The sequence below is a fragment of the Procambarus clarkii genome, chromosome 36 (genome assembly GCF_040958095.1).
Source record: "Procambarus clarkii isolate CNS0578487 chromosome 36, FALCON_Pclarkii_2.0, whole genome shotgun sequence".
In the NCBI taxonomy this organism is placed as follows: domain Eukaryota; kingdom Metazoa; phylum Arthropoda; class Malacostraca; order Decapoda; family Cambaridae; genus Procambarus; species Procambarus clarkii.
In genome coordinates, this window is record NC_091185.1 from 4,031,122 (window position 1) to 4,059,113 (window position 27,992).

At 45.1% G+C, this 27,992-nt stretch overlaps 1 protein-coding gene across 1 annotated transcript in view; it reads left to right on the plus strand.

Moving 5' to 3' along the window:
* The first annotated feature begins 9,681 nt into the window (after positions 1-9,681).
* LOC123752352 (serum response factor-binding protein 1-like) overlaps positions 9,682-27,992 on the plus strand; it is a 32,054-nt gene continuing 13,743 nt past the window's right edge. Inside the window, exon 1 of the mRNA XM_069336435.1 lies at positions 9,682-9,844. Coding sequence (XP_069192536.1) covers positions 9,682-9,844 — 163 coding nt within the window. The remainder of the gene's footprint in view (positions 9,845-27,992) is intronic.

A 27,992-nucleotide genomic window follows, 5' to 3' on the forward strand; every position in this document is an offset into this window, starting at 1 on the left:
TTCAGGGTCACCATTTATCACAGAGCCACCCCTTAGCTCAGCCCCACCCCTTAGCTCAGGCCCCATTAGCTCAGCCCTACCCCTTAGCTCAGCCCCACCCCTTAGCTCAGGCCCCATTAGCTCAGCCCCACCCCTTAGCTCAGCCCCACCCCTTAGCTCAGGCCCCATTAGCTCAGCCCCACCCCTTAGCTCAGCCCCACCCCTTAGCTCAGCCCCCTTAGCTCAGCCCCTTTAGCTCAGCCCCACTTAGCTCAGCCCCCCTTAGCTCAGCCCCACCCCTTAGCTCAGCCCCACCCCTTAGCTCAGCCCCACCCCTTAGCTCAGCCCCCATTAGCTCAGCCCCACCCCTTAGCTCAACCCCCATTAGCTCAGCCCCACCCCTTAGCTCAACCCCCATTAGCTCAGCCCTATCCCTTAGCCCCAACTTCATCTCATATATATATATTAATTATAATAAATACTGATGGTAAATGGAAAGTTAAACCTAGGGAAGGTTAGGTTAGGTAATGTGTTTTCATTAGGGTGATCTATTGAGAGTTTGCAGCACAGGCGAGGAGTGAGTGACACTCGTCTCGAGTTACAGCTTAAGCACGTCAGATCTTGGTACACAGACCACACACTAGAAGTTGAAGGGACGACGACGTTTCGGTCTGTCCTGGACCATTCTCAAGTCGATTGTGTGTGGTCTGGTGAACATACTTCAGCCACGTTATTGTGACTCATCGCCTGCACTTGGTACACAGAGTCAGACAGACAGATGGACAGTACGTTGACAGTCGCCACATTCATATTGTGTAGATATCGTGAGTCGAGGACTGACCTAGGTGTTGATAATGGGGATATGATTGTCTTGGCCCATTCACCCATTGGACCATTGGCTCAAGTCCTGGATCATTTCCTACTGATTTCAATATTTATTGCCGCTGAACTTGCTTCATTACATGTTTGAAGGCTTCTTGTAAAAGCAGATTGTAATTGTCTTCTTACATGGGTGTTGAAGCTTAGTATGGCATCGTACTAAGTAATGATGACGCGATTGTTATTGTCTGTGACCTGTGTATAGTGATTGTTCTTGTCTGTGACCTGTGTATAGTGACTGTTCTTGTCTGTGACTGTGTATAGTGACTGTTCTTGTCTGTGACCTGTGTATAGTGACTGTTCTTGTCTGTGACTGTGTATAGTGACTGTTCTTGTCTGTGACTGTGTATAGTGACTGTTCTTGTCTGTGACTGTGTAAAGTGACTGTTCTTGTCTGTGACCTGTGTATAGTGACTGTTCTTGTCTGTGACTGTGTATAGTAATTGTTCATGTCAATGACTAACCTGATGACACGAAGCGGTTACGAGTGCACTTAACAATACCTGACACGAGGAGGAGGAAGAGAAGGGACATTGGTGCATTCACCGCCTCTCATAAATGCCCTCTTCATCCTGGTCTGATTGCATTTTGCTTGACTGCATTCCACTCTTTGCGACCAGTTTGTCAGCAAATTAAACATCCACCTCCCTATTTTGTCTGCTGTTCCTTTAAACGTCATTTTGTGAGCGTTCGTTCGATAGAGGTTGTCAGTGAGGTCCCGTTGCAATGTCTGGGTTCTGATCATGTTTTGTTATCGTGAGAGTATTGTCATGTTAATTGAATTGTTGCAAGTTGATGGATCATCCTATTTTGAGGCCAATTTGGCCATACTTGTGTTGTTATATATATATTTTTTATATATAATTGAATATTTGACTGATTAACGTGTCTATTGTAAAGTTTTAAGAGATGTGTGATAAATGCGAATAGTAAATAGCTATTTAACATTGTTTCATTATCTTCTTTGTGGAGTGGAGCAATGTTAGAGGGTTACAATGTCTCCGAGGGAGGGAGGGAGTTTTTCAGGGGAAAGCTCCAAGCCATTACGACTATATAGCACTTGGAAGGGGGTCAGGATAAGGATTTGGGATGGGACGAGGAGGGAAGGAATTTCTCCGAATTTTCACCTTTATCTAAGGTAATTTCTTCATATATGATTAACACCCAATTTTGAATTTCTTTGTCATTACTATCTGCCATTCCCTTTTCGTATCTTTCCCACTTGCCCAACGTCTACCTATTTCCCCGAATCCCATTTTTAAACCCAAACAACGCCCGGCCTCAATTTCCTCTTTCACATTACCCTTCCCAAAAATCCTCAGCGTTTTTGTATTTTTTGAGCGGAGGGAGTGTACAGACTCCGTCTACTGCTGTTTGCAATGGAATTTTTCCAATTAGTCTGGCCGGTGGATGTGCTATTGCCTCCATGGAGCCTTCCCTTCCAGTCCAAAAACCTTGATGTTTGTTAAAAAAAAAAAGAAGGTCGCATCATTAATACTTCATGACCAAGATCTCCGTAGTGCAGCGAGGCATTTAAATATTCAGTGTAGTAACGCAAGGCTCTTTGACGAGGCAGTATACTGAAGGTCGACACTGTGGCTCACAGGTTCCTGGCCTCCACGACTGTCAGGGACACCTCTGGCTGATGCCAGGGGCAGAAGAGTGTCAGGCCACTAGCCAGTCCGCCAAGATAATGTCAGGGGCAGAAGTATGTCAGGCGACCAGCCAGTCAGACAAGAGAACAACGAATCCTCACCCTCACACGATGCCTGCTATTGGTTACAACGATACACCTGAAAGGGATGTGATCGAAACATCAAAACGCCATTGCGCGCCATCTTGTCTGCTAACCCCCTCAAAACGATAGTTTTCTTAAGCATACACAGAAATACTTAAGACATAAATAGACACTTTAACTCAAAATATCCTCTGGAGGGATTAGTTAGTGTTGTGAGGACAAGTGTGGGTGGTGTACCTTAGGACTCCAAAGATACTATGTACTCCAAAGGTGCTATTATGCCATTGTAACAATGTTATCATACCAACTGCACGCCACCTTGCGGAGTGAAGGGTCATTACTGCTTTAAATCATCTGTTACCAATGATTTAGTTTTACCTGATGGGCATTAAATATGGAAAATCAGTCCACTTTCCATCAGTCCAATGTTGCTGTCCGTTACAAGTGCCACCACTTACCGTTGGCCGGTTCTGGCCAACAGGAAACCTGCCGTTAACAATGTTGCTTTCCACACACTTCTCCGCTGTACCTGAGAATATGCTGAGGGTTCTTTTGATAGAGTATACACTGGGAGCAGGGGTACTGGGGTACTGGGGCCTCTGAGGACAGCATACCCAGCCCCAACACACACTGGGAGCAGGGGAACTGGGGTACTGGGGTACTGGGGCCCTCTGAGGACAGCATACCCAGCCCCAAGACACACTGGGAGCAGGGGTACTGGGGTACTGGGGCCTCTGAGGACAGCATACCCAGCCCCAAGACACACTGGGAGCAGGGGTACTGGGGTACTGGGGCCTCTGAGGACAGCATACCCAGCCCCAAGACACACTGGGAGCAGGGGTACTGGGGTACTGGGGCCTCTGAGGACAGCATACCCAGCCCCAAGACACACTGGGAGCAGGGGTACTGGGGTACTGGGGCCCTCTGAGGACAGCATACCCAGCCCCAAGACACACTGGGAGCAGGGGTACTGGGGTACTGGGGCCTCTGAGGACAGCATACCCAGCCCCAACACACACTGGGAGCAGGGGTACTGGGGTACTGGGGCCTCTGAGGACAGCATACCCAGCCCCAAGACACACTGGGAGCAGGGGTACTGGGGTACTGGGGCCCTCTGAGGACAGCATACCCAGCCCCAACACACACTGGGAGCAGGGGTACTGGGGTACTGGGGCCCTCTGAGGACAGCATACCCAGCCCCAAGACACACTGGGAGCAGGGGTACTGGGGTACTGGGGCCCTCTGAGGACAGCATACCCAGCCCCAAGACACACTGGGAGCAGGGGTACTGGGGTACTGGGGCCTCTGAGGACAGCATACCCAGCCCCAAGACACACTGGGAGCAGGGGTACTGGGGTACTGGGGCCCTCTGAGGACAGCATACCCAGCCCCAAGACACACTGGGAGCAGGGGTACTGGGGTACTGGGGCCTCTGAGGACAGCATACCCAGCCCCAACACACACTGGGAGCAGGGGTACTGGGGCACTAGGGCCTCTGAGGACAGCATACCCAGCCCCAACACACACTGGGAGCAGGGGTACTGGGGTACTGGGGCCCTCTGAGGACAGCATACCCAGCCCCAAGACACACTGGGAGCAGGGGTACTGGGGTACTGGGGCCTCTGAGGACAGCATACCCAGCCCCAAGACACACTGGGAGCAGGGGTACTGGGGTACTGGGGCCTCTGAGGACAGCATACCCAGCCCCAAGACACACTGAGAGCAGCGGAACTTGGGTGCGAGGGGGACTTTTGATAATTCTGGGAGGCCAGCTTCCGTGTCGCTTCCCAAGCAACTTTGTTATTTATGGAACGGTTCTCTGGAGGAAACCTTCCATCGCGGTGTGTGGGCGTTCACTAGATTTCTTGTGTGTGTGTGTTTACTAGTTGTGTTTACTAGTTGTGTTTACTAGTTGTGTTTTTTGCGGGGGTTGAGCTTTGCTCTTTCGGCCCGCCTCTCAACTGTACTTTTACTAACTACTTTTTTTTTTTTTTTTTTTTTCTTCCACACCACACACACACACCCCAGGAAGCAGCCCGTGACAGCTGACTAACTCCCAGGTACCTATTTACTGCTAGGTAACAGGGGCACTTAGGGTGAAAGAAACTTTTGCCCATTTGTTTCTGCCTCGTGCGGGAATCGAACCCGCGCCACAGAATTACGAGTCCTGCGCGCTATCCACCAGGCTACGAGGCCCGATGTATGTGTGTGTGTGTGTGTGTGTGTGTGATTCCCAGACCCAAATTGCTTGCCAAAAACAAGCTGCTCTAATGTGAATCACGACAGACCTTTGTATTGATCAACCTGCGGTCGACTTTCCGTTAATGGCGTGTTTGAGCAGACTGTGATGTCTGGGTAATGGTGTGTTTGAGGTACAAATGCTGGTGCTATTAACGCGGAGGAAATAATGTTAATGTCATCGTACAGTGAACCGCATTTTTGCAAGTCCATTATGTTGTTGCTGGGACACTAATGTGATGTCTTTTTAAGAGCTAGTTTAGGCGAGGCAGCAAGCGATGTGTTGTATATCAAAGCCTGTTGTATTAAGTATACAAGATCACTCAGTTGGGGCTCCTGTATGTTTAATGGACTCAAAGGCAGTGAAATACAGGTGTTATACTTTTTATGATATATTTTGTATACTTTTGTGTATGCTCTAAATAAGAATAATCTACTTTTTTTTTTGTAAAATATGCAAGTGAAGGAAACAGTGAAGGAACAGTGAAGGAAACAGTGAAGGAAAATAAGAATAACTTATTTTTTTGGTTAATTACTCTATGATATTTTAATCCAGAAATACTCATATTCCACTATTGTGTAATATCTTTTATCCATATAAAAGCCCTAATTATCTTTATATTTATCTTATGAGACATGCATAACTGTCTTTTGTCGAAGGAAGTTTTCTTGGAATAAATTTTCCCTCCTCCATCAGACTGACGACTTTTGTGTGTTTGTTCCAGATGAACAATGTCGGGTCGTTATAGGTGAACAATGTCGGGTCGTTACAGATGAACAATGTCGGGTCGTTACAGGGTGAACAATGTCGGGTCGTTACAGGGTGAACAATGTCGGGTCGTTACAGATGAACAATGTCGGGTCGTTATAGATGAACAATGTCGGGTCGTTACAGGGTGAACAATGTCGGGTCGTTACAGATGAACAATGTCGGGTCGTTACAGGGTGAACAATGTCGGGTCGTTACAGGGTGAACAATGTCGGGTCGTTACAGATGAACAATGTCGGGTCGTTATAGATGAACAATGTCGGGTCGTCACAGATGAACAATGTCGGGTCGTTACAGGGTGAACAATGTCGGGTCGTCACAGATGAACAATGTCGGGTCGTTACAGGGTGAACAATGTCGGGTCGTTACAGGGTGAACAATGTCGGGTCGTTACAGGGTGAACAATGTCGGGTCGTTACAGGGTGAACAATGTCGGGTCGTTACAGATGAACAATGTCGGGTCGTTACAGGGTGAACAATGTCGGGTCGTTACAGGATGAACAATGTCGGGTCGTTATAGGGTGAACAATGTCGGGTCGTTACAGGTGAACAATGTCGGGTCGTTACAGGATGAACAATGTCGGGTCGTTACAGGTGAACAATGTCGGGTCGTTACAGGATGAACAATGTCGGGTCGTTACAGGTGAACAATGTCGGGTCGTTACAGGATGAACAATGTCGGGTCGTTACAGATGAACAATGTCGGGTCGTTACAGGTGAACAATGTCGGGTCGTTATAGGGTGAACAATGTCGGGTCGTTACAGGATGAACAATGTCGGGTCGTTATAGGGTGAACAATGTCGGGTCGTTACAGGTGAACAATGTCGGGTCGTTACAGGTGAACAATGTCGGGTCGTTACAGGTGAACAATGTCGGGTCGTTACAGGTGAACAATGTCGGGTCGTTATAGGGTGAACAATGTCGGGTCGTTACAGGGTGAACAATGTCGGGTCGTTATAGGGTGAACAATGTCGGGTCGTTATAGGGTGAACAATGTCGGGTCGTTATAGGGTGAACAATGTCGGGTCGTTATAGGGTGAACAATGTCGGGTCGTTACAGGTGAACAATGTCGGGTCGTTACAGGTGAACAATGTCGGGTCGTTACAGGTGAACAATGTCGGGTCGTTACAGGTGAACAATGTCGGGTCGTTACAGATGAACAATGTCGGGTCGTTACAGGGTGAACAATGTCGGGTCGTTACAGGGTGAACAATGTCGGGTCGTTACAGGGTGAACAATGTCGGGTCGTTACAGGGTGAACAATGTCGGGTCGTTACAGGTGAACAATGTCGGGTCGTTATAGGGTGAACAATGTCGGGTCGTTACAGGATGAACAATGTCGGGTCGTTACAGGTGAACAATGTCGGGTCGTTACAGGATGAACAATGTCGGGTCGTTACAGATGAACAATGTCGGGTCGTTACAGGTGAACAATGTCGGGTCGTTATAGGGTGAACAATGTCGGGTCGTTACAGGTGAACAATGTCGGGTCGTTACAGGTGAACAATGTCGGGTCGTTACAGGTGAACAATGTCGGGTCGTTATAGGGTGAACAATGTCGGGTCGTTACAGGATGAACAATGTCGGGTCGTTATAGGGTGAACAATGTCGGGTCGTTATAGGGTGAACAATGTCGGGTCGTTACAGGGTGAACAATGTCGGGTCGTTATAGGGTGAACAATGTCGGGTCGTTATAGGGTGAACAATGTCGGGTCGTTATAGGGTGAACAATGTCGGGTCGTTACAGGGTGAACAATGTCGGGTCGTTATAGGGTGAACAATGTCGGGTCGTTACAGGTGAACAATGTCGGGTCGTTATAGGGTGAACAATGTCGGGTCGTTACAGGGTGAACAATGTCGGGTCGTTATAGGGTGAACAATGTCGGGTCGTTATAGGGTGAACAATGTCGGGTCGTTATAGGGTGAACAATGTCGGGTCGTTACAGGTGAACAATGTCGGGTCGTTATAGGGTGAACAATGTCGGGTCGTTACAGGGTGAACAATGTCGGGTCGTTATAGGGTGAACAATGTCGGGTCGTTATAGGGTGAACAATGTCGGGTCGTTATAGGGTGAACAATGTCGGGTCGTTATAGGGTGAACAATGTCGGGTCGTTACAGGTGAACAATGTCGGGTCGTTACAGGGTAAACAATGTCGGGTCGTTACAGGTGAACAATGTCGGGTCGTTATAGGGTGAACAATGTCGGGTCGTTACAGATGAACAATGTCGGGTCGTTACAGGGTAAACAATGTCGGGTCGTTACAGGGTGAACAATGTCGGGTCGTTACAGGGTAAACAATGTCGGGTCGTTACAGGGTAAACAATGTCGGGTCGTTATAGGGTAAACAATGTCGGGTCGTTACAGATGAACAATGTCGGGTCGTTACAGGTGAACAATGTCGGGTCGTTACAGGTGAACAATGTCGGGTCGTTACAGGTGAACAATGTCGGGTCGTTACAGGTGAACAATGTCGGGTCGTTATAGGGTGAACAATGTCGGGTCGTTACAGGGTGAACAATGTCGGGTCGTTATAGGGTGAACAATGTCGGGTCGTTATAGGGTGAACAATGTCGGGTCGTTATAGGGTGAACAATGTCGGGTCGTTATAGGGTGAACAATGTCGGGTCGTTACAGGTGAACAATGTCGGGTCGTTACAGGTGAACAATGTCGGGTCGTTACAGGTGAACAATGTCGGGTCGTTACAGGTGAACAATGTCGGGTCGTTACAGATGAACAATGTCGGGTCGTTACAGGGTGAACAATGTCGGGTCGTTACAGGGTGAACAATGTCGGGTCGTTACAGGGTGAACAATGTCGGGTCGTTACAGGGTGAACAATGTCGGGTCGTTACAGGTGAACAATGTCGGGTCGTTATAGGGTGAACAATGTCGGGTCGTTACAGGATGAACAATGTCGGGTCGTTACAGGTGAACAATGTCGGGTCGTTACAGGATGAACAATGTCGGGTCGTTACAGATGAACAATGTCGGGTCGTTACAGGTGAACAATGTCGGGTCGTTATAGGGTGAACAATGTCGGGTCGTTACAGGTGAACAATGTCGGGTCGTTACAGGTGAACAATGTCGGGTCGTTACAGGTGAACAATGTCGGGTCGTTATAGGGTGAACAATGTCGGGTCGTTACAGGATGAACAATGTCGGGTCGTTATAGGGTGAACAATGTCGGGTCGTTATAGGGTGAACAATGTCGGGTCGTTACAGGGTGAACAATGTCGGGTCGTTATAGGGTGAACAATGTCGGGTCGTTATAGGGTGAACAATGTCGGGTCGTTATAGGGTGAACAATGTCGGGTCGTTACAGGGTGAACAATGTCGGGTCGTTATAGGGTGAACAATGTCGGGTCGTTACAGGTGAACAATGTCGGGTCGTTATAGGGTGAACAATGTCGGGTCGTTACAGGGTGAACAATGTCGGGTCGTTATAGGGTGAACAATGTCGGGTCGTTATAGGGTGAACAATGTCGGGTCGTTATAGGGTGAACAATGTCGGGTCGTTACAGGTGAACAATGTCGGGTCGTTATAGGGTGAACAATGTCGGGTCGTTACAGGGTGAACAATGTCGGGTCGTTATAGGGTGAACAATGTCGGGTCGTTATAGGGTGAACAATGTCGGGTCGTTATAGGGTGAACAATGTCGGGTCGTTATAGGGTGAACAATGTCGGGTCGTTACAGGTGAACAATGTCGGGTCGTTACAGGGTAAACAATGTCGGGTCGTTACAGGTGAACAATGTCGGGTCGTTATAGGGTGAACAATGTCGGGTCGTTACAGATGAACAATGTCGGGTCGTTACAGGGTAAACAATGTCGGGTCGTTACAGGGTGAACAATGTCGGGTCGTTACAGGGTAAACAATGTCGGGTCGTTACAGGGTAAACAATGTCGGGTCGTTATAGGGTAAACAATGTCGGGTCGTTACAGATGAACAATGTCGGGTCGTTACAGGGTAAACAATGTCGAGTCGTTACAGGGTGAACAATGTCGGGTCGTTACAGGGTAAACAATGTCGGGTCGTTACAGGTGAACAATGTCGGGTCGTTACAGGATGAACAATGTCGGGTCGTTACAGGTGTACAATGTCGGGTCGTTACAGGGTGAACAATGTCGGGTCGTTACAGATGAACAATGTCGGGTCGTTACAGATGAACAATGTCGGGTCGTTACAGGGTGAACAATGTCGGGTCGTTACAGATGAACAATGTCGGGTCGTTACAGGTGAACAATGTCGGGTCGTTACAGGGTGAACAATGTCGGGTCGTTACAGGGTGAACAATGTCGGGTCGTTACAGGATGAACAATGTCGGGTCGTTACAGGTGTACAATGTCGGGTCGTTACAGATGAACAATGTCGGGTCGTTACAGATGAACAATGTCGGGTCGTTACAGATGAACAATGTCGGGTCGTTACAGGGTGAACAATGTCGGGTCGTTACAGGGGTTAACTACCCTGGGAGCTAGAGACGAACGCCGACTGGAGTGATGGTAGATAATCTACCTTTTGGAGATGCCATCCAGTTTGTTCTTTAATAACACAACGGACATGGTCGATACGACCACACATATATACCTGGTCGTGAGGACTACACATGTACCAGGACCCAGATTCACGAAGCAGTTACGCAAGTACTTACGAACGTGCACATCTTTCCTCAATCTTTGACGGCTTTGGTTACATTTATTAAACAGTTTACAAGCATGAAAACTTCCCAATCAACTGTTGTTATTGTTATAAACAGCCTCCTGGTGCTTCGGTGCTCATTAACTGTTTAATAATTGTAAACAAAGTCGCCAAAGATTGAGAAAAGATGTACAGGTTCGTAAGTGCTTTCGTGAATCTGGCCCCTGGTCGTTACGACCATAGACACATGCTTAGTCGTCAAAACCTTGCACACATACCTCATCAGTCTGAGTGTATGTAATAACAGGTGAGAAAATGAACACTCAATAGATACCAGCACCTCATGCAGGCCGGAGTTCAATCCCCCAATGGTTCAAGTGATCGTGAACAGCTCCACCAGTTCGTCTTCCCATCGTGTCATACAGTCATATTGTCTTGACGGCTTGTCTTCGAAATTATCTTGGCTATTCTGCGTTTTCTTCTGAAGAAGACATAGCCAACTGCCTCCCGGTACAGAGACAGTTCAGGCTGTGCCTTGAACTTCTGTTTACAGTAGATCAAAGACCTCGTTCGTTTTGAGATACAGAATATTCTGTTCCTAAATCTGATGCGAACAACAGACTCTCTTTTCTGCCGAAGCCACATTGCCAAGCCAGCAGTGTAGTCCGGGAAACCCCAGCTGCACTAATTACAGATTTCTGGGAAGAGAGTCGAACCCCCGACAACAGGTGCACGACCTCATTAGCTGATTGATTGTGTACGACCCTTGACGTACCTTTGAGGTCGTACCGGTGAGAACCCTCTCAAGGGTTGTTATAGGCAATGTGGTTATACCTCCGGTGATCTTGTGCTCGAGTGCACGACACGATAAGTCGTGCACGACCTTATCTCCTTGTCCTCATATCCCAGCTCCTTGTCCTCATATCCCAGCTCCTTGTCCTCATATCCCAGCTCCTTGTCCTCATATCCTAGCTCCTTGTCCTCATATCCCAGCTCCTTGTACTCATATCCCAGCTCCTTGTCCTCATATCCCAGCTCCTTGTCCTCATATACCAGCTCCTTGTCCTCATATCCCAGCTCCTTGTCCTCATATCCCAGCTCCTTGTCCTCATATCCCAGCTCCTTGTCCTCATATCCCAGCTCCTTATCCTCATATCCCAGCTCCTTGTCCTCATATCCCAGCTCCTTGTCCTCATATACCAGCTCCTTGTCCTCATATCCCAGCTCCTTATCCTCATATCCCAGCTCCTTGTCCTCATATACCAGCTCCTTGTCCTCATATACCAGCTCCTTGTCCTCATATCCCAGCTCCTTGTCCTCATATCCCAGCTCCTTGTCCTCATATCCCAGCTCTTTGTCCTCATATACCAGCTTCTTGTCCTCATATCCCAGCTCCTTGTCCTCATATCCCAGCTCCTTATCCTCATATCCCAGCTCCTTATCCTCATATCCCAGCTCCTTGTCCTCATATCCCAGCTCCTTATCCTCATATCCCAGCTCCTTATCCTCATATACCAGCTCCTTGTCCTCATATCCCAGCTCCTTGTCCTCATATACCAGCTCCTTGTCCTCATATTCCAGCTCCTTGTCCTCATATCCCAGCTCCTTGTCCTCATATACCAGCTCCTTGTCCTCATATCCCTTCTAAGTGCTCTTAGTTACACTGACTTTGCACTTTCTTCTCATAATCACTTTGGTTTCTTCCTGAAGTTATTGTGCCGAGAGAGAGAGAGAGAGAGAGAGAGAGAGAGAGAGAGAGAGAGAGAGAGAGAGAGAGAGAGAGAGAGAGAGAGAGAGAGAGAGAGAGAGAGAGAATGCCGCGAGAATTTCTCCTGCTAATCATATCTAATTAACGTTTGTGTAATTATGTCCCAAAGAGCTCCGTTCCTTCCGTTAATGATCATATGCTTGACCTGACGGCAAGTTGTTCTCTCTCTCTCTCTCTCCTAAGGTAGGATGGGATGTTGTGTGTATGGCGTCAGCTGATAAATATCTCTCTCTCTCTCTCTCTCTCTCTCTCTCTCTCTCTCTCTCTCTCTCTCTCTCTCTCTCTCTCTCTCTCTCTCTCTCTCTCTCTCTCTCTCTCTCTCTCTCTCCTAATGCAGGTCGGCATTCAATCCCCGACCGTCCCAAAGGGGTTGGGCACCATTCCTTTCTTCCCGTCCCATCCCAAATCCTTATCCTGACACCTTCCCAGTGCTATGACTATATGTAATGGCTAGTCCCTGATAATTCCCTTCCTTCATACTACTAACTACTGTCTCTGTTGAACAAATCCACAAGGGCCGTGACGAGGGTTCGAACCTAAGTCCGAGAGGATCCCAGACGCTGCCTTAATCGACTGTCTATTGCGTGCGTGAGAGCGTTTAAAATATGCAGGTATATGTTACAGTACACGAGTACAGTATTAAATGATGTGGACCAGACCACACACTAGAAGGTGAAGGGACGACGACGTTTCGGTCCGTCGTGGACCATTCTCAAGTCGAAACTTTACAAGTCACAATCGACTTGAGAATGGTCCAGGACGGACCGAAACGTCGTCGTCCCTTCACCTTCTAGTGTGTGGTCTGGTCAGCCACGTTATTGTGACTCGTCGCCTGCATATAAAACAAATCCACACCCCGACTAAAACATACAAACATACTCCAAAACAAATTAGATGCAATTAACACTAATTAGAATTCCACACAAACAATTCTTGGCAAACAATACACAATGAACAACAAACCAAGTCTTACACAAACACTTCCATAACCACCAGAGGCAGGACACACCAGTTTAGCTTCATTAAAACTTGTTTGGGTTTATTCTAACTAGTTTAACTCTTGTTATCTCGAGTGAGACCAACTTGTGTGGGCAGAGTTGGAAGTCCTTCAGAATATTAAAGTTTGGGCTCAAGATTAAAGCAAGATCGTTTTCTCTCGTCTTAATTCATTTATTTTTTTGGTCTCACTGAGGATTCAGCGGTGTTTTTGTTGTTTGTTTGTTTTGTTTGTAGGTGAAATGCGTTTGTTTGGCTGGAGTTACGCGAACTCCAAATATATATGTATATAGGGGGCCTGAAGGGTGAGTGGAGAGCGCTCGGGGTTCGTAGTCCTGAGGGTCTGATCCCCGGCGATGGCAGAAACAAACGGGCAGAGTTTCTTTCATCCAGATGCGCCTTTTCACCTAGCTGTAAATAGGTACCTGGGAGTTAGACAGCTGCTACGGGCTGGGGGGATGTATGTGTGTGTGAAAATTAGGATTAAGGACTTGCCCGAAACGCTATGCGCGCTAATGGCTGTACAAGAATGTAATAACTCTTGTATAAATAGATAAATAAAAATAACTAATAAAATACAGTACAAACACATACATAAAAATACAAGTTAAATACATCGAGAATATTCAAAATATAAACAAATACAACAAATACAACATAGGTTCAGGGAGGGAAATCCAACCCACTCTCGCACAAGACAGTACATATATGACTTATTGCTTGTAGTCACTATTTGGCTGATTAATAAGTACATATGTGGTATATACTAAGTTACATTTTGTTTTTAAGGTACAAACTCGGGAAATCATGCCTAACAAACCTAGTAGAGTTCTGTGACAAGGCAACACAAATAAGAGACAAAATAGAAGGTCGACCAATTATGTTTTCCCGGCCTGCCGAGAGTGTTGGGCATAGTACCTCACAAGGTAACTATTCCAGCAACTTGAGGAGCAGGTAGGAGTAAGTGAAGGACCACTAACTTGGTTAAGAGAGTAACTAAGAGAGAGGAGTCAGAGAGTGAGAGTTAGGGGGCGAGTGAAGTTGAGTTAACAAGTGGAGTGCCTCAAGGATCGCTGCTGGAACCCATAATACTTCACATTTATGTTAATGATCTAACTATAGCACTTGAGACCTCAAAGTCGATGTTTGCAGATAATAGCAAAGTAATAAAAGTCGACGTTTTATTGATTAGTATTTAAATGAAGCCTTCAAGCGCTTTTCACAACTGGATCTCCCGTATATCTGCACTTAAATGTCAACATAAACTATGTTATGTGTCAATGTCTTGGGAATATCATATTTATTGAGAAGTGTGACGCTCACCTTGAGTGCTGGTCCACCTCTCGCTTAAGTAATCATATGCAATCAGTATGCAGATGTCAACACACACACAGAGCTCATCACTTGGACCAGAATCATTCATCTCTAATTTCGTTGGCCAGCACGTCTTATGTAAAGAAAATATGTAGCCTGTCATGGAGACCAGAACGAGGCCTCGCTGCACTGTTTCAAGCGTAGGTTATACATATATATGTGTGTGTAAATGACGAAAATTAACATTTGATGAAAAATGTAACAGTGTCAGACCATGAAGGAAAAATTGAAACAGGAATTTCCTTAAGTACTTTCGTATTGAATAATACATCTTCAGAAGGTTAGACCTATGTTATATATATATATATATATATATATATATATATATATATATATATATATATATATATATATATATATATATATATATATATATATATATGCAAACAAGCCTGAATGGTCCCCAGGACTATATGCGATTGAAAACTCACACCCCAGAAGTGAAAATAGTCGCATATAGTCCTGGGGACCATTCAGGCTTGTTTGCATTTGTGTTCCTCACGTGTGCCCCAAAGAATGAGGTGATTTGATAAAATGCTATGCCCAAGATTACCATCCGAGTGCCGGCGGGGAAGTGGTTCAAATAGCTTCGGCTATCACTTCCTTTTGTCCGGCCGTGATGGTCAAGCGGATTAAGGCGCCCTGTAGTTACCAGTTGCGTTGCTCCTGGGAGTATGGGTTCGAGTCACTTCTGGGGTGTGAGTTTTCAGTCATATATATATATATATATATATATATATATATATATATATATATATATATATATATATATATATATATATATATATATATATATATATATATATATATACACAAGTTTTATGAAATAGGATTTCAAATGAAATTCTATTTACCCTAGACTTGAATTGTGGTGATTAAGAACATGATACAAGATACAAACTACCTACTGTAATCAGGAGCATTTAATAGTAAATGACTATTATTATTATTTGACCCAAAAAAACAAAATAAAACATATTAACGTGATATATACAAATGAAAAAAATCAACTGGAGCCATGAAGGGAGACTCGAACCCGCGACGAAGACGCTCCCAACCCCGCACCTTACCCCTGAACCACGACTTGTTATAAGTTATACCGAATTTGCGAAGATAATTAGAGACTGATGGAGATCGAAATAGTGTCATAGCCTCTCCTGAGTCGCCTTCCTTAACCTATTGCACCTCTTTTATTTATTTATTTATTTATTTATTAATGTATATACAAGAGTTCTCCCATTGGAGCAGAGTTCGATCCCCGCTCTGCTCCAACAATAACAGCTACAACGGAAAATGTAGAAAATAGATATCATATAATTTTCTAAGCCAAGAAAATTGCATTTTTTTATCGTTAAAAATAAATAAATCCCTATTTTTCTCCTAGATAACCAAGCACACAAACAAGATAACCAACCAAGCACAAGAAGATAACCAACCAAGCACACAACAAGATAACCAACCAAGCACACAAACAAGATAACCAACCAAGCACAAGAAGATAACCAACCAAGCACACAAACAAGATAACCAACCAAGCACACAAACAAGATAACCAACCAAGCACACAAACAAGATAACCAACCAAGCACACAAGAAGATAACCAACCAAGCACACAACAAGATAACCAACCAAGCACACAACAAGATAACCAACCAAGCACACAAACAAGATAACCAACCAAGCACACAAACAAGATAACCAACCAAGCACACAACAAGATAACCAACCAAGCACACAAACAAGATAACCAACCAAGCACACAACAAGATAACCAACCAAGCACACAACAAGATAACCAACCAAGCACAGAACAAGATAACCAACCAAGCACACAATAAGATAACCAACCAAGCACACAAACAAGATAACCAACCAAGCACACAAACAAGATAACCAACCAAGCACACAAGAAGATAACCAACCAAGCACACAAGAAGATAACCAACCAAGCACACAAACAAGATAACCAACCAAGCACACAAACAAGATAACCAACCAAGCACACAAACAAGATAACCAACCAAGCACACAAACAAGATAACCAACCAAGCACACAACAAGATAACCAACCAAGCACACAAACAAGATAACCAACCAAGCACACAACAAGATAACCAACCAAGCACACAAACAAGATAACCAACCAATCACAGAACATGATTTGTGTACATCTGATAAAAGATGACATATTTGACCTCTATTTTGACCTTAATAGAGAAATATAATCTTCAAGTGAAGAAATACGTCACTGTCGGTGAATATAAATTGTCATCCACAATTTATATAAATTTTAATATAAATTATCATCCACAATTTATATAAATTTTAATATAAATTGTCATCCACACACTTCCGGCGAAATAAACATTACCTTTTCTTATTAAGGCCACTCAATAGCTCGGTCGATAGAACATCAAACTCACACTGTTGTTGTTGTTTAAGATTCGCTACTTGGAACAAAAGTTCCAAGTAGCACGGGCTATGGTGAGCCCGAGAAAACTCACACATACGTGTAGGATCCACAGTTCGAGCCTCCTAGAGGCCAGGGGGCGAGATTCACGAAGCAGTTGCGCAAGTACTTACGAACGTGTACATCTTTCCTCAATCTTTGACGGCTTTGGTTACATTTATTAAACGGTTTACAAGCGTGAAAAAGTAGGCAATCAACTGTTGTTATTGTTATAAACAGCCTCCTGGTGCTTCGGAGCTCATTAACTGTTTAATAATTGTAAACAAAGCCGCCAAAGATTGAAAAAAGATGGACAGCTTCGTAAGTGCTTGCGTAACTGCTTCGTGAATCTGGCCCCAGGTTCGTAAGTGCTTGCGTAACTGCTTCGTGAATTTGGCCCCAGGTTCGTAAGTGCTTGCGTAACTGCTTCGTGAATCTGGCCCCAGGTTCGTAAGTGCTTGCGTAACTGCTTCGTGAATCTGGCCCCAGGTTCGTAAGTGCTTGCGTAACTGCTTCGTGAATCTGGCCCCCAGGTGAATGGAATATCGGTTAATATTTAGGTAGAGTAACGAAACTGTTGTTAGTGGTGAGTGGAGCCACAGCTGTGATATTTACAGTCCTGTGACACTCCACTGGTAAGTAGGTAAAATATAGACGGGATCAGCGAAGCACGAAGCGGGGAATTGAACTCGGTTATTCTCGCGCGCTGGCGAGGCATTATAGGTATTATTATGAACAGTAATATTCTCCCAGGCTAAAATCAGGAGGTTATAAGTTAAGACGGAGCTTATACCTCCACCACACTGCTTTAACTGATTATACCCCCCCTCTCTCTCTTTAGCCTCTGACTCCACCACCAGCACCACCACCACCACCACCACCAACCACACTACCACCAGCAACACCACCAGCAACCACACCACCACCACCACCACCAGCAACCACACCACCACCACCAACCACACCACCACCAACCACACCACCACCAACAACCACACCACCACCAACAACCACACCACCACCAACCACACCACCACCAACCACACACCACCAACCACACCACCACCACCACCACCAACACCACCAACCACACTACCACCACCCACCACACCATCACCACCAACCACACCACCACCAACCACCCACACCACCAACAACCACACCACCACCAACCACACCACCACCACCCACACCACCACCACCAACCACCCACACCACCACCAACCACACCACCACCAACCACACCACCACCAACCACACCACCACCACCAACCACACACCACCACCACCAACAACCACACCACCACCACCACCAACCACACCACCAACAACAACACCACCACCAACCACCCACACCAACAACACCACCACCACCCACACCACCACCACCAACACACACACCACTAACAACCACACCACCACCACCCACACCACCACCACCAACCACACCACAACCACCACCACCCACACCACCACCACCAACCACACCACCACCACCACCCACACCACCAACCACCACCACCACCCACACCACCACCACCAACCACACACCACCAGTCCCCCCAAAAAAAGTATTTATCGCAGCAATAAACAAAAACAAAGTTCAGAACCTAAGTTCACTACACCATTAAGTTACCCACGTAATGTAACTCATAATTTACATTTCAATGAATGTTGCAATTCTTGAAAAGGAGAGAAAAAAATCCTTTTAACTGCAGTACCAATTACCAGTTCACTTTGGCTGGGTTTCTGCCATGATATAGACCTGGTAATTAGAAAAAAAATTAATAGTAGTTTTGGGTTAAAAGAAAATAGTAATTGTGTTATAGATAGGTAGTTCCCTGGGTAATCACCTAATTGTGATTTCATAGGTTGAGCTTCGGCTCTTTGGTCCCGCCTATATGGGGTTGTTATAGTGCTTCCTCTGTGCATAACTGATGGTGTTGATCCTAGGGATTTTATAGGGGGATTACACACTAAAATCACAATAGCGTGATGCATCAAATGAACAAATCCATGACATAGCTAGAGTGCATGGGGAGAGGGGTGTAAAACCCTGGTTTATGTCTCGGAGAGGCTGCAGGATCCAAGTAAGTTCAGTAGAACTTCGGGTTTCAACTCTTTTTGACCATGTCGTAACTCAGTCGATTAACGCAGCGTCTGGGATGCTCTCGGACGTAGGCTCGAATCCGCGTCACGGCCCCTTGTGGATTTGTTCATTTATAGGGGGATATTATTGCTGTTAATAAAGTAATAATGTGTGCGTGTGTGTATGTTTGTATGTGTGTGTATGCGTTTGTATGTGTTTGAATGTCTGTTTTATGCTTGTCTTCGTGTCTCCATCTGTTTATCACCGTCTATCTCTCTCCCTCTCCGTATCTTCCAGGAGGTCTAATTGAACATGAAATCATTAGAACAAATCCACAAGGGCCGTGACGAGGATTCGAACCTGCGTCCGGGAGCATCCCAGACACTGTCTTAATCTGGGATGCGTCTGGGATGCTCCCGGACGCAGGTTCGAATCCTCGTCACGGCCCCTTGTGGATTTGTTCATTTGATGCATCACGTTAGTGTGACCTCTGTGTGTAATGATGTCATTTTCACTGTCTACCCCAAAGGTGGACACCTATGAGCAAATGTGTCCATTTTCTGCTGCTATGTGCCTCTGTAACCCTTTCCACTACCGCTCACAAGATGGGTATGGGGTGCATAATAAGGGAATTATCAGGAGAAGCGCCAAGCCTTTACGACTATATTGCACTGGGAAGGGATCAGGATAAGGATTTGGGATGGGACGGAGGGAAAGGAATGGTACCCTAACCACTTGGACGGTCGGGGATTGAACGCCGACCTGCATAAAGCAAGACCGTCGCTCTACCGTCCGGGTGCATAATAAACGAACTAATCTAATATGAAACTTAGTTTTGGTTTCACAGATGAAAACTTTAGAACTATACAAACATACTTAGTTCCAAAAACTTTAGAGCCCAAACATTATATATTTGTTAAACATTAGAGCTATTAGTCTTCTCAAAGCTCTAATGTATATTCAGAGCTCTAAGATACATAAAGAAGCTCCAACATATGTATAGAAAGCATTAATATATATATATATATATATATATATATATATATATATATATATACATATATATATATATATATATATATATATTGTGACGATAATCTCCTTCAAGAGATTGAGCCTGCTCTTCCCTCCAAAATTACGTCTTCACAATTATATAAAAAGACTATGGAAGAAATGTCCAACAACGACAACAACACCAGCACCAGCAAGGCTTGCCAGGGTGAGCAGAAACGTATGCAACCAGCCACCTGTTCGAACTCCAACCACCAAACTACCCGTTGATCGCCACGACTCCGCTGATTGGTCGCCGGTCTGGCTGCACCTGCCTCGCCCCCCCCCAATACTACCTGATGTCTGGGGTCGCCCCAACATCAGTCCTCAGAATGTTCCGTGCTTTCGTAGCCAGCACTCCTCCCAGCTAGACGTTAGCGTGTACTGAGAGAGGTGGTGGCTTTAAGCCAATATTCCAGCACCTCCCACTTAACTTTTGTTTTGCACTTCTTATTATTTTGCCTTAACGTAACTTTCATTGTGTCATTTAAGTATTCTTATTATTTTGATTCATTGATTTTATTATACATATTTGTTTGTCCATATTTTCATGTTTTGATTTATTTAACGTAATTAAAATTTCATTGTTAAAGTTTACTTGTGTTTTGTGTGTCTTCTCCTTACCTTACCACAGACGAAGTTCCAGTTTTTTCTATTTTTTTTTTATAACTATGTGACGAGGCCATACCCCTAGCCTTAAACAGCCGAACACCAACGCGTTACCGTCACAAGTTATATGGGGGCCTGTCCGGGAGCCTCACTCAGGTACTGGTGCCAAGTGGTAATTTATGGTAAGCGTATTTAACTCTGTTAACGTAGCTTTACTATTTTTCATTCAATTTCATTTTTTATAAGGTGCGGTGTATTGTGCATTACGAGAGTAACATATAGTGAAGGTGAGACAACTTTGGATTACGTGGTGACTGTAGGCCTCAGTCATACTCTTAATTGGTCATCTCTCCCTCCATGTTATTACTCGTATTTACCATCTATGTCCCTTGAATATTTCTCATTCTGACAGATCATCATATTGGTACCCTGGTACTGTGGTCTGCCCCGGGTCAAGAGTACCCAATCTTCTGCAATCTGACTGTAGGAGGACAAAGAGGGCCATAGTTCCTCTAGCTCGAACTTTAGTTGCTGAATTGGGACCTCAGCAGCAGTTCTCGTCACCAGTTGACACCTCGCACCCCTACACGTCAGTCAGAGATGATGATACATACAACGGTAGGGAATTAGCTTATTTTTTCAGAGCACAAAAGTTCGCTAATTCTGTAAGTATCATATTAAATTCAGTGGGAAAAACTTGCTTTATGTCCTATAGAGACTTGGCAAGGTATGCCTACATCCTTGGACTACCAATTTTACTTTTGAAGCATTTAACTGTTTCATTTGTTTTCGAAACTTTGTTTCATTTGTTAGTAGGATTTTCTTGCCCTTATTCTCTTACATGAGTACCGGGTACAAGATTTCCTGCGCCCTTGATTTAATTTAATCATTTAATATCTTTCACTTAACATTAATTGTTAAAGATCACATAGGATAGGTACCAGTTGCCACGTTGTCCTGTTTCTGACATTTCATTATTGAACATTCGTGTACCTTTATTTGCTAATTTCACCATGTTTCGTCTCCAAACTTTCCGTGCAAATCCAGCAGGTGAAATAGGAACTTTAAGTCGTGCCAAGAGGACTGAACTACAAACTCTTGCACATGAGTATCAACTAGAAGTTCCCTATCAAGCCAACAAAAATGACCTACACAACCTGTTGCTGGATTACTATTTAGAGCAAGGTAAGATAGACTCTGAAACTCATGAAACTTACTATAATGCAGAGAAAACTGACTTGGCAACGATGAAACTTAAACTAGAGCTGGCTAAGATTGAACGTGAGCAGCAAAGAGAAGCAGCTACCATACGGAGAGAAGAACAAGAACGTGAGATTGCCTTACTCCAGGAGCGGGAACGAGTACAGCTTGAAACCAAACGACGCGAGTTGGAGATGCAACGCGAACATGACAAGCAACAAGCAACTCTGGCTCTAGAGTGTCGTCAACGTGAAATCGCCTTGGAAACTTCCCACTTCACTCAACGCCAACAAGCTACTGCCAATCTTCCCGTCAGTTTTAATATATCACATGCAAGTAAGTTAATGCCATCCTTTGTAGAAGCAGAAGTTGATGTGTTCTTTACCACCTTTGAAACCCTTGCTAATCAACTCAGTTGGCCTGTCAACCAATGGGCCACACTTCTCAGAGTCCATCTTACAGGTAGAGCTGCAGTCACACTCAGTACTTTGGCGTCTGAGAATGACTACTACACTCTGAAACAAGCAGTGTTGGACGCCTACCTCCTCTCTACTGAAAGTTATAGAAGGAAATTCCGTGACCACCTGAAGGCAAGTACCACTACCTTCCTCGAGTTTGCTAACACGAAACGGAGGTATTTCATGAAATGGCTGGAAGCAGCACATGTCTCTACTTTTACAGAACTCGTCAACCTGATGCTTGTTGAAGAATTCTTGAGACGTGTGCCGCCTCCTGTCCGCCTCTACTTAGCAGATAAAGAAGAAACCGACTACCTGAAGTGTGCTAAGTCGGCTGACACTTACAGCCTCATCCACCGGCTGACACCCGAACCATCCTCCAGTAAGAAGTCGTGGTACAGTTACGAGAAGGTGAGCCCCGATCAAGCTACTTCACAACTGTACTGCAAGTATTGTAGACTCTATGGACATACCATAGACAAGTGTGGTAAGTCTCAATACAAGGGAACCACTGACCAACAACGACCCAAACCAACTCCTCCTAAGTCCGGTAAGCCTGTGATGAATGTTGGTGTTGATGTTAATGATCTTTCTCTTTTCAGTAACCACCTGTATACTGGAACTGTCTCTGCCAACGGTTCAAATCCGGAGGGACGTTTCAAATTGAAGATCTTGAGGGACACAGCGGCTCTACAATCGATCATCTTGAAGTCGGCTGTGCCCAACATAGTCTACACCGGGGAAACAGTCTTCATCACTGACCTCACTGCTACCACTCCATACCCTCTCGCCAGAGTCCACCTGAATTGTCCCTACGTGAACGGGGAAGTCCAAGTCGCCGTCAGGGAAAAGCCTTTTCCCATGCCTGGAGTGCAACTTCTCCTAGGCAACGACTTGGCAGAAGACCTGCAACCGACCAACCTGATCGTCATGGACAAACCCCAGGTGTGTAACTCTGTGCCAAGTAACCCTATTCTTGAGTATGTTCCAGCAGAGGTTCAAGAGAGTGATGATGTTTCTCCTCCGGTTCTCGTGACCACCCGTGCACAAGCCGCACGTCCACAGCCAGCTGACTCTACTGCTACCGCTGTCCCTCAAGACCCTCAGAAACTACCCCCGCATCTGACCAAGTTGGAGTTCCGTAAGTTGCAGAGGGAAGATCTTACTTTAACACCATTGTTTTTCCAGGCTGAGACTCAACCCGACAGTATTCCTGGGTTCTTCCTAGAGAACGACTTGCTCTACCGCAGATATAGACCCAGTAAACTGAAGGAGGAGGACGATTGGGCCAACACCGAACAACTTGTGATTCCCACCAGCCTGCGGCCCACTATTCTACACCTGGCCCATGGAGCATTCTCCCACTACGGCTTCAACAAGACTTACCATGGGATTCGCCAAGACTACTACTGGCCAGGTATGGTAAATAACGTCAAACAGTACGTAAAACAGTGTCATACATGTCAGATGGCAGGCAAACCGAACGTCTCCATTCCCAGAGCACCACTGATTCCCATACAGGTGCCTGCGGAACCTTTCCACAGACTCATAATAGACTGTGTCGGTCCTTTACCTCGGACCAGTTCAGGTAACGCCTACATCCTAACCATCCTGTGTCCTACCACCAGATTTCCCATAGCAGTTCCAGTGAAGAACATCACGGCTGCTACGGTTATCAAACATCTATTGAAGATCTTCACTCAATACGGATTTCCCAGGGAGATTCAAAGTGACTGTGGCACCAACTTCACCAGTGATCTCTTCAAAAGGACACTGGAGGAGTTCAACATCAAACAGGTATTGTCCAGCCCCTATCATCCTGCTTCACAGGGTTCTCTTGAACGTAGTCATCAGACCATCAAAGCACTCTTGAAAAAGTTTTGTAGTGAAACCTCAAAGGATTGGGATAAGCAGATTGACCTAATAATGTGTATTTTCAGAAGTCTTCCCAATGAGTCCCTAGGAGTATCTCCTTATGAGATGCTCTACGGCCGTAAGTGCCGTACTCCCCTTAAGGCTTTCAAAGACTCTCTCAGAGATGCCACCTTCAGTGAGCATCAGAATGTGCCCCAGTTTCTTCAAAACCTTCAACACATTCTAGAGAGAGTCCACCGCTTTGCTCATGATAATCTATTGAAAGCCCAGGTGAGAATGAAGACTCATTACGACCAGACCAGCAAAGTAAGAAAATTCAAGCCGGGAGACTTCGTCCTTGCTTATTTCCCTATCCCAGGTTCACCTTTACAAAACAGATTTTCAGGACCCTACTGCGTCAAAGAGTGCAGGAATAATAATAATTATGTGATAGAGACTCCTGATAGGCGGCGGAAGACCCAGCTGTGCCACGTCAACCTCCTGAAGCAATATAATGGTACTCCTCCCACTGTCTTGATTAACTATTCCACATTCACAGAACCCTACATCCACAGTGAGACCTTCCCAGCTTCTCCTCCCGAAAGCACTGACAAGGAGTCAGCGCTTTCTAATTCCGAAATCCTTAATGATCTTCCCAAATACTTTCAGGATAATCATAGTGCACCTCTCGTCAAGATCTTCAGAGAACATCAAGAGTTGTTCAGAGATGATCCCCAAGAGTGTAATGTTACCCAGCACGACATCCAACTGCTCCCCGACACCCGGCCGATTCGTCAACCCTTCTACCGAATCAGCCCGAGCAAGAAGGAAGTCATGCGTGCTGAGGTGCAGTACCTCTTGGACCATGGACTGGCTACACCTTGTGAGTCCCCCTGGGCCTCACCTTGTATCTTGGTGCCCAAACCCCAAGGTAAGGTGCGGTTGTGCACTGACTATCGAAAACTGAACTCTGTCACTGTCAAGGATGCTTACCCCTTGCCAAGGATAGATGACATCCTTGATGCCATTGGTAGTGCCCAGTACTTGTCCCAAGTGGACTTGCTTAAGGGGTACTATCAAGTGTGTCTAACGGAGCGCGCTAAAGAGATATCTGCCTTCATCACTCCTTTTGGACTTTTCAGATATGAACGCCTTCCTTTCGGACTATGTAATGCCCCGGCCACCTTTCAAAGAGCTGTCAACCGTGTCATCCAGGGCTTGGATAACACATACGCCTACCTGGACGATATCGTCGTAGCCTCCAACTCCTGGAGTGCACATCTGCTCCAGCTGCGACGTCTGTTCTCCAAGCTCCTGACAGCCGGCCTCACCATCAACCTGGGCAAGTCCACTTTCGCGAAAGGTAAAGTGCGTTATCTGGGTCATGTTATTGGGAGTGGCAGCATAGCTCCGTTAGACTCACACACTCAAGCCATCCTACAGTATCCACAGCCTACCACCAGGAAGCAGCTCCTGCGCTTCCTTGGTCTTGCCTCTTACTACCGTAGGTTTGTGAGGAATTTCAGTACAGTCGCCACACCTCTAATTCTATTAACCAGTCCCAAGCAACGGTATAATTGGACCATGCAGCAAACCGTTGCTTTTGAACAACTCAAATTCCTCCTCTGTTCTAACCCCATTCTCGCCTCTCCAGATATCACCAAGCCTTTCGTCCTTCATGTCGACGCCAGTGGTACCGGCGTTGGTGGTGTCCTGATGCAACTACGAGGCGAGGAGGTTCTACCTGTCAGCTACTACAGCTACAAACTGAAACCACACCAGAGGAACTACAGCACTATTGAAAAGGAGCTACTATCCATCGTCCTGAACCTCCAACACTTCGCTCCGTACCTACAAGGCGCCAGGTCTACCACCATCTTCTCAGACCACAACCCTCTCCGCTTCCTACATCAAGCCCAATTCACCAACCAGCGTCTTCTACGATGGGCTCTGTATTTACAAGACTTCAACCTGGAGATCCGCTATATCAAGGGTTCTGACAACACCATAGCCGATGCCCTCTCCAGAGTTTATGAAGTAGAAGCGACTCCATCCATTACTCCACCACATAACGACGTACTTCTTCCAGAACCGCAGGCTTCGGGGGAGAGTTGTGACGATAATCTCCTTCAAGAGATTGAGCCTGCTCTTCCCTCCAAAATTACGTCTTCACAATTATATAAAAAGACTATGGAAGAAATGTCCAACAACGACAACAACACCAGCACCAGCAAGGCTTGCCAGGGTGAGCAGAAACGTATGCAACCAGCCACCTGTTCGAACTCCAACCACCAAACTACCCGTTGATCGCCACGACTCCGCTGATTGGTCGCCGGTCTGGCTGCACCTGCCTCGCCCCCCCCCAATACTACCTGATGTCTGGGGTCGCCCCAACATCAGTCCTCAGAATGTTCCGTGCTTTCGTAGCCAGCACTCCTCCCAGCTAGACGTTAGCGTGTACTGAGAGAGGTGGTGGCTTTAAGCCAATATTCCAGCACCTCCCACTTAACTTTTGTTTTGCACTTCTTATTATTTTGCCTTAACGTAACTTTCATTGTGTCATTTAAGTATTCTTATTATTTTGATTCATTGATTTTATTATACATATTTGTTTGTCCATATTTTCATGTTTTGATTTATTTAACGTAATTAAAATTTCATTGTTAAAGTTTACTTGTGTTTTGTGTGTCTTCTCCTTACCTTACCACAGACGAAGTTCCAGTTTTTTCTATTTTTTTTTTATAACTATGTGACGAGGCCATACCCCTAGCCTTAAACAGCCGAACACCAACGCGTTACCGTCACAATATATATATATATATATATATATATATATATATATATATATATATATATGAGAATCTAGCAAAGAATTTTGACAAATGCAGAAGACCTATTGACCCATACGAGGCAGCTTCTAATTCTATTCACCCAAGCTCATCCATTTATGTCTAACCTTCGCTTGAAACAATCCAACGATCACATATCTACTATATTACAGGGTGTAATTTGTTCCATAAATCAACAATCCTGTTTTTTTTTTTAAACCAGTATTTACCCAGGTCTTTCCTAAATGTAAACTTATTAAATTTGAATCCATTGTTTCGAATTCTCCTTTAATTTTTTTTTGATAAGAACATCGCTATTAAAAAAAAATACAGTCCGCAGTAATTAGAAAAATTAATCGGAGAATTTGTGGACATCTAAAAAAAATTCAAGAATTCCGAAATGACAGATTCTTGTTATATTCGAATTTTTGAATATACACAAAATCAAAAAAATTTCAAAACTTTTTATGAAAGTTCCCCACTTTGATAAAAGGACAAAAGACAAATATATTATACAGGTTTTCTTATAGAAAAAAAATAAATAAAAAAAAAACGACATTACCTTTCTTGCTATTAAAAGTTCCAATTACATTAGCTACCTGCAAGAGAAAAGTCAAATATTTAAAAAATATTACTTCATTTTACCTCTGATTCCGACGATTTCATTTCCATCATCAATTAAAAGTGAGGAATTAAATCAGAACTTTGTCAAAAAATTAATAAGAATTCCATGAGATTTTCCCTGATATATAATGGTCCTTAATTAGCTTTTTTTTTAATATGTGATGCTATCGTCTCTCAGACGATTACTTATCAGTTTTTGAGTCTTATACTCTCTTATAGCCTGCGAGGATGAGTATAATGCTTGTGATGAGTTATGATGCTTGTGAGTCATGAGTCAGTCACCTGTCACCCCCATGGAGATGAGTAAATGTATTATTAGTCTTCGGTTCGTGAGTCACACATGTGTTAGGATGCAGGTATTTGAGAAGGTAGACAGGTGTGTGTGTATAGGTACAGGTGTGTGAGTGTGTAGGATAGCAAGTCTGTCTGTCTGTCTCTCTCTCTC